This window comes from Macaca fascicularis, chromosome 12 (assembly GCF_037993035.2).
Source record: "Macaca fascicularis isolate 582-1 chromosome 12, T2T-MFA8v1.1".
In the NCBI taxonomy this organism is placed as follows: domain Eukaryota; kingdom Metazoa; phylum Chordata; class Mammalia; order Primates; family Cercopithecidae; genus Macaca; species Macaca fascicularis.
The window spans coordinates 60,677,115-60,690,823 of NC_088386.1; the positions used below are offsets into that span (position 1 = coordinate 60,677,115).

At 34.9% G+C, this 13,709-nt stretch overlaps 1 protein-coding gene across 16 annotated transcripts in view; it reads right to left on the bottom strand.

Moving 5' to 3' along the window:
• SCN3A (sodium voltage-gated channel alpha subunit 3) overlaps positions 1 to 13,709 on the bottom strand; it is a 116,726-nt gene that overhangs the window by 25,999 nt on the left and 77,018 nt on the right. For 10 of the 16 annotated variants that reach the window (XM_045367176.2, XM_074009362.1, XM_005573349.4 and 7 more), the window contains 2 exons: positions 1,932 to 2,052; positions 283 to 437 (listed from right to left, as the gene is read on the bottom strand). In XM_045367176.2, coding sequence (XP_045223111.2) covers positions 283 to 437; positions 1,932 to 2,052 — 276 coding nt within the window. Of the gene's footprint in view, positions 1 to 282; positions 438 to 1,931; positions 2,053 to 8,896; positions 9,400 to 13,709 lie in introns of those variants that run through there. The other 6 variants (XM_074009365.1, XM_074009368.1, XM_074009367.1 and 3 more) reach the window with 1 other exon arrangement.

Here is a 13,709-nt window from a genome sequence, read left to right on the forward strand (position 1 = left end):
GACAGGGAAAGTAACGTGGTTACAGAATGTCTCTGCAAATGGTTGTCTCAGTGAGGAAAACATCTGTTAGATAAACACCAGATGAGAAATTCCATCTGGCTGTTTCATGGTGCTGATTTGTTCTGAACTGAATTTTGTATCGTTAAACCTTGGGTGCCAAGCTCTGCAAGACACAGATATGCCTTTTCTTTTGATTCTGAAGCTCAGTGTTCGCATCTGGTAATTTTGGAGAATAAACTATTTCACCAGAATCTGATTCTTGCCAATATGCGTTTCACTTACCAAAGCACCACTACTGAGAAGGATCATGAACACAATGAAAGTCTCAAACCAGTTGTGCTCAACAATGCTGTAGCAGGTTTTCCGAAGATTCCACCAGATCTTTCCTTTGCCTTCTTCTGTACTTACTTGACAGAATGGAAACTTTTTAATACATCCTAAAAATCAAATATAGTTTATTTAAAAATATATTTTCATCTTAAATAGGAAAAAACAAACTTTCTTGTTCCTTCCCCACTCCACTTCCAGGTAATCATTTCATAGAGTAGCCATCTCCTTCATTTCCTAGGTATCTTCAGCATCCCTCCTGTATATTGAATTATTCTTAGACTTATATACTCAGCCAAGCCACCTACTTAGAATTTAAGGAAATATTTTATCTAGATTTGCTTAAGTAACAATGATTTCCTTCTTCACCACCAGTCAGGATTATTTTGCCTCAAGGCCATTGATGAAAATAGTCCAGGTGCATTTCTCAGGTTTGAGGCAAAACTACATGTTCGAGTTGTTTATTCATATTTTGATGTGATTCTGGGTTTTTACTTCTTTTCATGCACAGAAAATCTCGCTGTCTTCCCAGGCATCAGCCACTGTCAATTTTCCGAAGCTAATTTATTTTTCAGCCTCAGTGCTTTTCTTAGTCACACCTATGACTCAGCTCATCAGTCAGTATTTCCTTTCCCTTTGTCCTCCCCCTCCTAGCTTTCACATTATTTCTAACTCCCATCCACTCTTCTGCTGTAAGATTCTGAGCTACTACTCATCAGATTAAGTCCAATCACACTGAATAATAGATATTCATTGATTTGTGTGCAAGACACTATGCTGCTTTCTGTGAGAACAGCTATTGCTTTCCCTGGCAAACTCCACAACACAGCTACATCTCAAAACAGCTCTAGCCAGAGCACATTAACCACATTGGAACTATAAGGGAGGGAATGTAATTACTGTAGCATCTATAAATCAAATCACACCATTGCCAAGGAGTTCTACAGGGATTACAATATCAATGACATGACATTCTAGAATGCCATTTATCTCATAGGGTCAGCTTCCTCATGTTATGGAGAAAGAGAAAAAACAAAAAGACCGATCAGATCATTTTAATTGCCCAGGAATAGTCACTGCTGTAAGTATAATCCAGATATCTAGAGAGATTAACTTTTTACAAGAAAACAAAAAAGGAAAATAAAGATAAACATGCCTTCACTATTTCTTTTAAATATTGTTCTTATTTAATTCAATTTATGTATTTATTTTGAGACAGGGTGTTGCTCTGTTGCCCAGGCTGAAATGCAGTGGCATAATCATGGTTCACTGCAGCCTCGATTCCCTGCAAAAGCTCTGAGATACAGCTATAGCTGAGGTAGCAGTGACCACAGGCATGTACAACCATGTCCAGCTAATTTATTTTTTCTTTATTATTATTATTATTATTTTTTTTGTAGAGGCAAAGCCTTGCTACATTTCCCAGGGTGGTCTCAAACTCCTGGGGTCAAGCAATCCTCCTACCTTAGCCTCCCAAAATTTTGGGGTTACAGGCATGAGCCACCATACCTCGTTTCATAAATATATTTTTTAAAAATGAGGCATATTCAGTCTCTGTAAAGAACAAGGGGAGATTGTATTTAATCACATTAGAGCTTGTTTACCTTCAGTAAAACAAGCTTCTGGTTTAAGGTCTTCTTCGGGTTCAATTTCAGCTTGTTCACCTTCTCGGGGTAGAGCAACATCAACTGTGCTTCCTTCAGATGAGCTGGTTGCATTTAATTTCTGGAAACAAAATCCCATTTCAAAGATGTGATTTTCCCCTCTTTTATTTAACTAACTGGGAAATACTGTGTCATTTTTTGAAAAAAAAAAAAAAAAGGTAGTGATAGCATTTAACTCTATTAGCGTTACTGATCATTATGTACTAATAATTTAACATAAATCAAGACATACTATTCAAAATAATATGACTACTGACCTGAATCAGACAAAAAAATTTTAGACAACATTCAGTGTGGGTGGTCTGGAATGGATGGATTATACTGATTAACTTGTTTTATGATCTGCATTTGTATATGAATGCTATATGAACATAACTTAATATGTTAATATTGAGGCCAAGCCAAGAATAGTTGGATAAAGTGGTATGCTGACATCTAGTAATGATTATATTAACTAAAATACATCAAATCAAATTTTAATTTCCACCTCTTCAGATGGAAATTTTCAGAGGGCAAAGAATATTACCAGTTGTTTCTAAGTATTGTCCATGTTTCTATAATTTTAGAAAGGAAGAGCAGCACATTAACATGAGTCACAGTCATTATATTTCAACTTTGCACTCTATTTTTCTCTGGCTTACATAATTTTCTTCTTATTTTACTAGAAGAAAAATGATGGATCTCTCTCAAAGAATTCTAAATGAAATGGAAATTTCTTCATAAATGGCACTGTCCAGAATCTCTATAGACTTTCATTAGGAGCACATTCTGAATTCAACGTGTGATCCGGCTGTGAATATTTCCTTTAACTAAATCATTGTGACATGACACATGGCTAGAAGAGCCACTGTAATATTACAAGAATAAATAATAAGTACTCTGAGATCACTTGGGAAGACAGGATTGTGCAATGTTTTATGAAAACAGATGCAAAGACATGACATACAGCACAACCTAGATAATGTAAAGCTTTTATGATGAAAGAATAGTGCATGGACATGTTAATGGTTTCAAAGCCCCCATTAACTTTGGTAGCTGAGTGTTAGGGTCACTCTGCCAAAGCCTTCTGAAAGAGTTACTGTGTTATTTTTAAAAAGGCCATAAACACAGTTCACGTTGGGGAAATTTGGCTCAAAATTCCTGACTTAATGAAGACATAATGCAAATGTAGTTTAATATTTTACAATGTGAACTAATTAAAGGGTAGTATCCAGATGACACTTTCTGTTGTGTTACTTTAAAGGTGATATTAACCTGATATTAGCCATGTCCAAATATATATATTATGAAAATTACTTCACGTAAAAATACAATTTTTTAGTACAGTACCTCCTAGGCTGGAGTATGGTAAATAGAGAAGCTAGGCCATCACTTCTGGCTGATAGTTATTAGGGTCATGATAGCACAAACTTTTTTTTTTTTTTACCATTAATTTCTTCTACATTATGGAGAGGTGGGAAAGCCAAGACATCTTCTCCTCTCCTAGGATTTTTCTGCTTCTTATAGCCAGGATATTTTTATACATTTAAGAAAGACCTAGGAAAATTACTGCTCGGTAGAATTGCAGCAGCTTCTGAGAAAATACTGGATAACTGTTTGGTCTCAGCCACTAACTTTTTCTTCCAATTTCACTGGTAGTTTATGGGTTAATTACTATGGCTTTTGATGAGTGGCAGCCATAATATCCACTTTACAAGTAATAACAATAAGAAACCAATGTATTTGAGGTTAGTTATAGAAAGTTTCATTTTTTTTGTCCTCTTGTCTAATCCAAACTTAATGATTTCTGAGCCTCATCATAGTAAAGCTCAACCTCCTCTTATGAAGCCATTCTTGCATGATTTTCTTCATGCTAAATTTTATAGAGCATTTAATCTACTATACTTGTTTCCTTTGACCAAATATTCTCCTAAATATATGAACATATTTACATACATCTATGTATATACACACATGTATACCAACTACATACACACACACATATATATACCAAAAGATCCAGTATATCACCAAGTATAGAACAGACACTGAATAGTTATGTTGGGTTCACGAAGAGTGAATCAATAAACGTTTGAATATCTTTTAATGTCACTTTATAGAGTGAATTATAGTCTTTAGATAATTCTATCTCTCCATTTTGATCCATAACTCAAGTCTGGTCCTAACAGAGTCTAACTAATTATATTAGAAAATGCATTTTCTTATTAAATAGGAATTATTTAATAAAAAATAATATGTTAATAATAAAAAAGTAATTATACATGTATACACACACACGTACTTTTCCATTTGAAAACTTTAGAAAATATACTCACCCTTCACTTCCCATGTTACCACTGCTAATATAATTGTGAGATGTTTAATTTTTCACATTATAATTCTTCCATGTATTCTGTAGGTGTCTTATGTTTAATACAAATATATACATATTTAAAACAAACCCTTTACAGCACAAGTCCTAATAGCCACTAACCTGAATGACAATGGAATCAGTTGTTTACACATATGGACCTCCGGGTGTATTTTTTGTTATTGGGAAGGTCATTAGATTACATATATTTGTGAATGTGGTTAAGTTGTTTGGATATAAATAATCTCTATTCTAATAGCTCTGAAGGTTATGCATTTATACATCTTAAGGTAGAGAGGGACAGTGATCACAGTTCACCTCTCTTCTCCTGGCATTGTGAGGCACAACATATCTGTTGACAATGGACAAGGAAAAAACCCTGCCACCATTCTACTATTGATTGTCCAAGGAGTAGAACCCATTTCATGGAGAATTGCTTTACAGTTATTCCAGAGATTTTCTGATTATAAAGATAATCTTTCAGGCTCTGGAAAGTCCCTCAAGGAATGCTCAGAGGGAATCTTGGCAAAGCTTTTGCAAGCTCCCAGGACCCTCATGAACCAAAGCTTAGAAGATGGTAAGTTAGTTTCCATTTCACTAAAAAGTGTTTTATGGGAGGCTTCCTTATCTATGAAGGTTGACATAAAGTCAGCTTTCCCAAGTTGAAGAATCTGACTCAGTCATGATTTAATCTCTCTCTCTCTCTTTTTTTTTCCCCGCCTTGGGACAGGGTCTCACTCTGTGGCCCAGACTGGAGTGCTGTGGCATGATCATGGCTCACTGTACCCTCAACCTCCCAGACTCCATCGATTCTCCCATCACAGCCTCCCAAGTAGCTGGGGCTATAGGTGCATGCCACCGTGCCTGGCTGATTTTTATTTTTATTTTATTTTATTTACTTATTTATTGAGACGGAGACTCGCTCTGTCACCCAGGCTGGAGTGTAGTGGCGCAATCTGGGCTCACTGCAAGCTCCGCCTCCCGGGTTCACGACATTCTCCTGCCTCAGCCTCCCGAGTAGCTGGGACTACGGGCGCCCGCCATCATGCCGGGCTAATTTTTTGTATTTTTAGTAGAGACGGGGTTTCACTATGTTAGCCAGGATGATCTTGATCTCCTGACTCCGTGATTCGCCCGCCTCGGCCTCCCAAAGTGCTGGGATTACAGGCATGAGCCACCGCGTCCGGCCGACCTGGGTGATTTTTAATTTTTTTGTAGGGATAGGGTTTTGCCGTATTGCCCAGCCTGGTCTCAAACACCTGGGCTCAAGTGATTCATCCACCTTGGCCTCCCAAAGTACTGAGATTATAGGTGTGAGTCACTGCACCTCGCCAATTTAATCTTACTAGTCAGAAATGCTACTACATTATTTTTTAATGCCCTAGGTCACATATTTATCACAGGAAAGTACCTGTGTTTTAATTCTATGAAGTTATGAAAATATTGCATCAATTATATAAAATTTCTGAAGTTATGCATTTACCTATATTTATAAATTAAATTGTGAATCACATTCTTATTAAATTACATCAACTTACCAATTATGATCTACTACCTGATATGCTTTAGTCACTGGATACATAAAGAACTTTACTGCAGTATTTTTAAATCATTAATTTACACCCTGAAAAACTATATAAGCATTTTAAATTGTATACATTTATAAAATACATATCTATACTATATACATAATTCTATACACTGATGTAGTCTAAATAATCTAAACATTTTTCTAATTAAGTTCAACACTTTGGCATTCACATTCTAGTCAAGGGTGGTTTGTGATACATCTTATTATAGTCATAACCAAAATGACCTTCAAATTTGTTTAAAAGCATATAACTGATTGAAAAGCAAGTGACCAATAAATATAAAGAATAACTTACTTTCTTTATATTGCCATAGCTGTGATACTACAATGATATAAAAAAAGCAAAGAAACCTGAAATTAAATTTACCATATTAAGGAACTCGATGACTATACTAAATAGCTAAATTCATACTTGTTCTGAAGTAGTTAGAAAAATATAATTGGGCATATAGGCATAATAATAGAAAGCTTCCATATAAAACCACATAGTACAAGTTCAAACTTGTTTTCTTGTACTATTTTCTCCCTACTCCTCCAATATTTTATGGCACTTAAAGGTTAAATTCTTCCATCCCTTGTAGAAACGACTGGGTCTACAGAGGGATGATGGCTTATGCTCTACAAATGCACGCTGGAAAGCAGGTTTTAAGATGCAACATTCTCCAGGCCTAATTCAGTCACAGAAAACATGCCTGGCTGTAGCAGAAGCCTGGCGCAATGCTGTGGAAGCCGCACGCTGATCCAAGAACCATGTCCTCAAAGACATGGTACCTGAATATGAAGTTTTCAAGAAGGTTAACTACAAATACCACTCACAGGAATGAATGGGTTATTTCAACATAAGAAACAATAGAGTTAACACCCGAAAAAGGCCATGAGACCATTCCCCGCTGCTCAATAGCATGACCTTATATAGAAATTCCCCCATATGACAAATATTGCTCTTGATTTTTATCCAATTAAATAATGAAATTTAACTTTCAGAGATGAAAGAGAATGTTAGCAACTGGCCTACTTCCACTGAAATGCGCTCACATTTCATTTATTTTCAGTCAGCTATCAAATATTTGACTCTCACAAACTGCTGTATGATTCAAGAGGCAAAATAAAAGATTCAGCCATTACAGATTGCCTTTAAAATCTAGCCATTTCTCTAAAAAAGTTGTGGATTTTTGTCTTGCTAGTAGAAGAGGAAAGTTTTGGCCATACACACTATCAGGGCCTTAGTCTGATCTTTTGGATATGCATAACCATATCTGGACTTATGATATTTCACATGAAAAACAGACAGCCACACAGTGAAGCCCTTAGGTTGCTTATCCTAGGTGGGAAGAACAAGGCCAGTAGCTCTTTTTTTTTTTTTTTTTTTTCGCGATCTCTTATCAAAACATTAAAAATATGAACCACCACCATCTGGTTTGCCTGGACATATATTAAATGTACAACATCCCCGGAGCTCCTTTTATTTTTAAAATAGCCTGAATAAGAACATGGTATGTGAAACTGAAAATCATTATGCTGTAGTTGAAGAGTAGGGTAAAAGAGCATCAAAAAGGAAAAAGAAAAAGGCCATTTGTTTTCAGAAAGGATACAAAAGTATTCATCTGAATGAGCCTTATTTTTTTTTTTCCAGCAGAAGTACACTAAAGCTCCAAGACCATCTTTAAAGGTTGAGATGGGTTTAAAATGGCTATTCACACACCCATCTGCTCCTCTCAAAGAACTGCCTCACATTCAGTTTCACAGAGAACATTTGGAAGACACTGGCCATGTAACAGAGAAACTGAAAGCTAGAGTCATTATTCCATTGCTTTCCAAATTCCAAAAACAGCACAAAGCCTTTTCCAGAAGGGCATGTGCTCCGGACCTTAGTCAAACATCTACTTTCAAAGTTTCCATAAAGACTCTGAAAAAGAGGGAATCCTGTTACAAACATGGCGTAAATAATAATGTGCCAGTATTATTTAATTCTATTCTGCTTGTGAAAAAAAAAGAAAAAGAAATCAGATTTTCTTCAATGACTAATAATGTTGTTTTATTCTAAATCTAAAAATTTGGTGCTGAATAAAAATTGCATAAATCACCATGGACTGTATCTTTGTTACTATTTTCCATAGATAACTTTATGTCTGATTTTTTTTTTTTTTTTTTGCATTTTGCAACTAATTCTCAATTATCCCTAGGGAAAATAAGAGTATGTATAAATTAAACCGAGAGACAACCCCAAACTAATTAGATACTCCTTGTCACCAGAAGCCCTGAAAACTGCCCAATATTTACAAACTCTTTACTTTTGCTTCAAAATTTCCCTCCCAGAACCCGCACTCTGGCTGAGATTCCAGTAAGCAATGGAGAAAGTTGAGTCAATAGAATAAAATGAAAGCTCAGTAAACCACAAATCTACAATGATCTTGGGAGATGCCCTTTACCCCTCACAAAACTAAAATTAGTAATTAAAAACTGAAAATAGTAAATTTTCCAAGTCTCTTTTTTGCCTGGTCAGTTTTGGGTAGAACATTTAGGGAGAAATTAACATAGATCATGGAAATTTCAAATAAAAAATGGGTACACTAGGCCAATTACTTAATGATCAAGATGTAATGAATTTTCATCCCATATATCATGAAGCTTTCTTTTTTAAGTTACTTTACAATGATCACTATGGTTTTGCAGACATAACTGTTCTTAACCTACATGAAAATCCAAGATATGTGTTGCCCAAATGCATACAGACTATGGCCCTTCATCTCCAAACCTCAAGATCACCCATCACCCTATTCTTTTTTTTCTTTTTTCTTTCTTTCTTTTTTTCCTTTTTTTTACAGAACCTTTTCCCCAAAACATGAAAGCAAACATTTTCATCTGGAGCACATGAATTGGATAGATTGAAAATTATATTCATAGATCTGAATATAATGATCTGAAAATGGCAGTACTATCAGAAAAAAAAACCCCAGAGGCTTATTTTGGTAATACAATTTACTTATAAAGGCTGAATCAACAACAAAAAGTCGTGGTCTTATTTTAATGAAATAAAAGCAGAGAAACAAAAAAATGCATGCCCTCCTACATCCCTGACTATATTGTACCATAAACATTCCTATCATGTTTTAAAATAGATATTATAGATCCTATAGAGCATGCAATTGATTTTAAAAGGCTAAAGACTAAATTAGAAAACCCATTAGCAGAATTAAATATGATGTTGGGATTGCCCATCTCGCCTGACCATGCTGTGATGTGTCACACGATTCAGCAGAGAGCAGCTGGGCAAGTCTAGCACTTCCTTGCCATGGCAGGGGAAGGAACATAGCTGAGTAGCATGCAGGCCAGTCAAAATTCATTTAGAACGTGATTATACATGTACAACTTGCTTGGGTAACCTGGGTAAAAGTGGTGGCACGAGCCTCTGGCTGGTTAAAAAACACCAGAGCTGCATTCTTGATGGCTCCAGCTTGATTTTACTCCTGTGAGAAGTAAGAATGGTAAGCGGTGAAGGTCACAGTATGATATTGCTAGATTGTGTTTGGAATTCAACTTCAAATATGATTGTTAAAAGCATTTATTCTATATCTTTCACTTAGGAAGACAAACCAATAATCTTTTAAGAATTAAATTGTAAAAATTCATAGTTATAGAAATATTTCAAGAAATCGTGATTATGAGAACTTAAAAAAATAAAAACAAATTCTACATTAGAGCGTCTCAAAAAGATTCGTATAATTCCAAGTTTTTGCAATATTAAAAAAAAAATCACTATTTTGAAATCCATGCCTTCAATTTCCTGACCTTTTTTCATGCAAAAGTTTGTATTTGCTTCCATACCAGCCTATTTATGTTAGTGGTATTCATATATACAGATATATACACACACATATATAACAGCAATTCCTATGTTTATCTCTAAAATCTTCTAGGGATCATTTCTCTTTAGCTGCACTAGTCAGGTATCCTTTATTAGGAAAATGAACAGAAGAAATACAGTAACTGGAGTTTTCAAATACCATATAAATTAATGATTAATTTACTGTCTCCTCTTCAAGTAGACATTTCATGAAATTTTTTTAGTGAAAAATGTATAACTCTGGTGGGTTTAACTTATATGAGTGCTTCCTTTATTAGCAAAGAGGAAGGATATTCTGTGCTCTGCAAAGTAAAGTTCAATGTTCTCTTGCTACTTGTGTCAAAAACCTAAGAAACATGAACCAAAATGTCACTTTATGGATATGTTATTTTAAATGTGTTCGTGTGTGTGTGATACCTATTAAAAAGGAATAACCCAGCCAATGTAAGTGTGCACCTGAAGTGTGCTAGCAGCTTTTGGAAATTTCAAATAAAAAATGCACTTTGCTAGAATTCATCTAATCTGCTCTATAATATTAGAACATGCTGGTATTGGCTTTTTATTTTAAAAACTGTCTGCTTTTTATCTTGTGTGTGAGCATGTATGAGAGTTGCCCTGTTACTGTTTTGGTGGGTTTTTAAAGTATTCATTTGACTAAATCATTCACATAAAATTTATTGTTGGATGAATTTAATATTACTGTGCAAGATAATTTGAAATTTTATTCTAGCTTTATAAAAATACATACCTTTATATTTATTTAATGATTTTCCCACTAACATATTTATATATTTTAAATAATTTCTTTACATTTTGTAATTGAATTCTATGTATTCAAAATTTAGCTTGGAAGAGGATAAAGTAGTTATCACAATCACCCTAGAAGACCTTTTTGTTCAGGTAAGAAATGTTTTCCAGGATTACATAACAAGGGAGAGATTTATATCTTGTTATTCTAAATTTATGATGTTTAAACCATTAAAAAGACATGATAATGAGCAGTCATTTGAAATATCTGTGGTCATTATGAAATTTTTAAAGTAGTTTGGAAACCAACTGTTCGGTAGGAGGAAATTAAGATATTTACTTTCCATAAATCTGATGTCAAAAAATTCTGTGGTATTAATCTAGAAAAAGTTTTTCTGCCTTTTAGCTTTTCTGCCTCTTTTTGACCCCAAGTTTTTATGCTACTTTGTCTCTAGTTTTCTCTTTTTTCTTTCACTTTATAATTACTTATTTGATGAGCTCCTTCATTTTCAGGGAATCAGGTAATTATAAAATCTGCATTATCAAACATTTTACCTTATTTTTAAACCCTGACCTCTGACTCAGACTGTTTCCCAACACTGATGCTTCCAATTCAGTATATCCCAATTGAACTCCTTTTCCAACATAAACCGGGTAGCCCTTTTTAAAGGCCATTTCAGAAAGTGGCATTGCTGTTTTTCCATTTTCCCAGATTCTTTAGTAGGTTTCTCAGGTTGCCAATGAGTCTCAATTCTCATTACTTATTACCCTAGCTGAGAATTTTATCACCTCATTGCTATCGAATGATTATCACCACATTCCCCAAGATAATCTTTCTTATCTTTCACTCTAAACTGTTTTACTCTTTGATGTCAAATTAATGTTCTTAAAACAGCACTTTCCTATTGCCTTCCCCTACTTCAGAACAGAAAATAGCTCCCTATTAACTCCAAACACTGTGGCTTACTTTAAAACTTTATAATCTGAAACTACCTCACACATTCAAACATATTTTCCACTATATATTCAACCAATACTTACCTCTGTAGATTATCACTGCATGATAATCTGCAATAATAACCCTAAACTCTCTTTAATACCAAGCTCACTGTCAGCTCCAGCTTTCCTTTAGTAAGCTTCAGCATTTTGCTTTCTGTTAATCTATATTGACCCAAACTTTGAGGCCTATTTCAATTTTATCTCTTCCATTTAGCAATGACTCTTGCTGTCCTCAATATCTATAGCCTCATATGCAACCTGACAGGATTAAACTTTTTAATGGGTCTTTAATGATTTCATGAGTTCATGTTAGCTTACTCAAACATGTTGAGATTTCCTTGAAGGAGAGTTTTGTTATAGAGCTCTTCTTCACCCCTAGCATCCAGCAGATTGCTGAATTCACAAAAAGTGCTCAGTAAGTTCTTGTTAATTGACTGGTATTGCTTCTTACATAAATTCATACCAAGTGATCAGAAATAAAATTAGAGTTGAATTCTTAGTTTGTCAGAATGAGCAACATAAATTAGAATTGAACTCACTAAGCAGACTTTAAATGGAATTCAGAGAAAAAAATCACTACCTAATTTTGTAGGTATTTTACCTTTTTCAAAATATTTTCCAATTTATTATCATACTATCTTTCAGCAACTCTAAAATACCTGAAAAAACTCAGGAAGCTATGAGTTGTAAGATTGTCAGTTACCTATTATAAGGATTTCAGATCAAATTTTGTTGATACGCTTATTTACAAAAAAGAGTTCCAAAATATGCTCACAAAATCATACATTGTTGGTTTGGTTCCCACTGTGTCAACATTATACCCTTAAGCTAAAACGTGTCTTTTATAACTCCATCTGTACTAGACTTACTTTGTATTCATATATTAAATGTCTATATATAAATAATAGTAAAGAATTTTAATCCTCTTTTCCACAACACAGAATTGAAGAATTAATACAATTACTACTATGATAGAAACTTAAGAATACTAATCATGCAGTAGGATGATTAGTTTCCTTCCTTCCTTCCTTCCTTCCTTCCTTCCTTCCTTCCTTCCTTCCTTCCTTCCTTCTTTCCTTTCTTTCTCTTTCTTTCTTTCTTTCTTTCTTTCTTTCTTTCTTTCTTTCTTTCTTTCTTTCTTTCTTTCTTTCTTTCTTCTTTCTTTCTCTTTCTTTCTTTTTCTTTCTTTCTTTCTTTCTTTCTTTCCTTCCTTCCTTCCTTTCCCTCTTCTTTCTCCTTCCTTCCTTCTTTCATCCCTCCCTCCCTCCTCTCCTTCCTTCCTTTCTCTCTTCTTTCTCCTTCCTTCCTTCCTTCTTTCCTTCCTTCTTTCATCCCTCCCTCCTCTCCTTCCTTCCTTCCTTCCTCTCTTTCCCTCTTCTTTCTCCTTCCTTCCTTCCTTCCTTCTTTCCTTCCTTCTTTCATCCCTCCCTCCCTCCTCTCCTTCCTTCCTTCCTTCCTTCGTTCCTTCCTTCCTCCCTTCCTTCTTTTTTCTCTTCCTTAGTAATACAACAGTAAGAGCAGGTTAATTAATCTACGAAATAACTATAGCCCTCAAGTGAAGCTTTTTAAAGTAGTTCTTAGTATTTTCAAGTTACTCTGGAAGACTATAGATTTGCTCATCCTTGACTGGGCAAAATATAATCAGTCCTACTTGCACTTTCCTAATGTGTATAACACTTTCATAAATGAAACACTATCATAGTGAATCAGACTTTCAGAGGTTAACAAAAGTACATAAATTTTCACATAAAAATAAGCAAAACCTAATATAGAGAGTAAGGAGATCAAGAAAATAAGTTCATTTATTTTTTTAAAGAACATAATGTAGTTGAGAGTGTAATGTATTAAATAACATCTCTTTTTTGGAAGGCTACTTTTCTTTTTTTGAGATAGGGTCTTGCTTTGTCACTCAGGGTTGAGTAGGGTAATGTGATCATGGCTCGCTGCAGCCTCTACCTCCTGGGCTCAAGCAATCCTCTCACCTCAGCCTCCTTTGTAGCTGGGACTACAGGCATGTGCCACCATGCCCAGTGAATTTTCATATTTTTTTGTAGAGAGGAGATTTCGCCATCTTGTCCAGACTGGTCTTGAACTCCTGGACTCAAATGATCAGCCTTGTTGGCCTCCCAAAGTGCTGGGATTATAGGCATGAGCCACCATGCCCAGCCTAAAAGGCCACATTTTTAA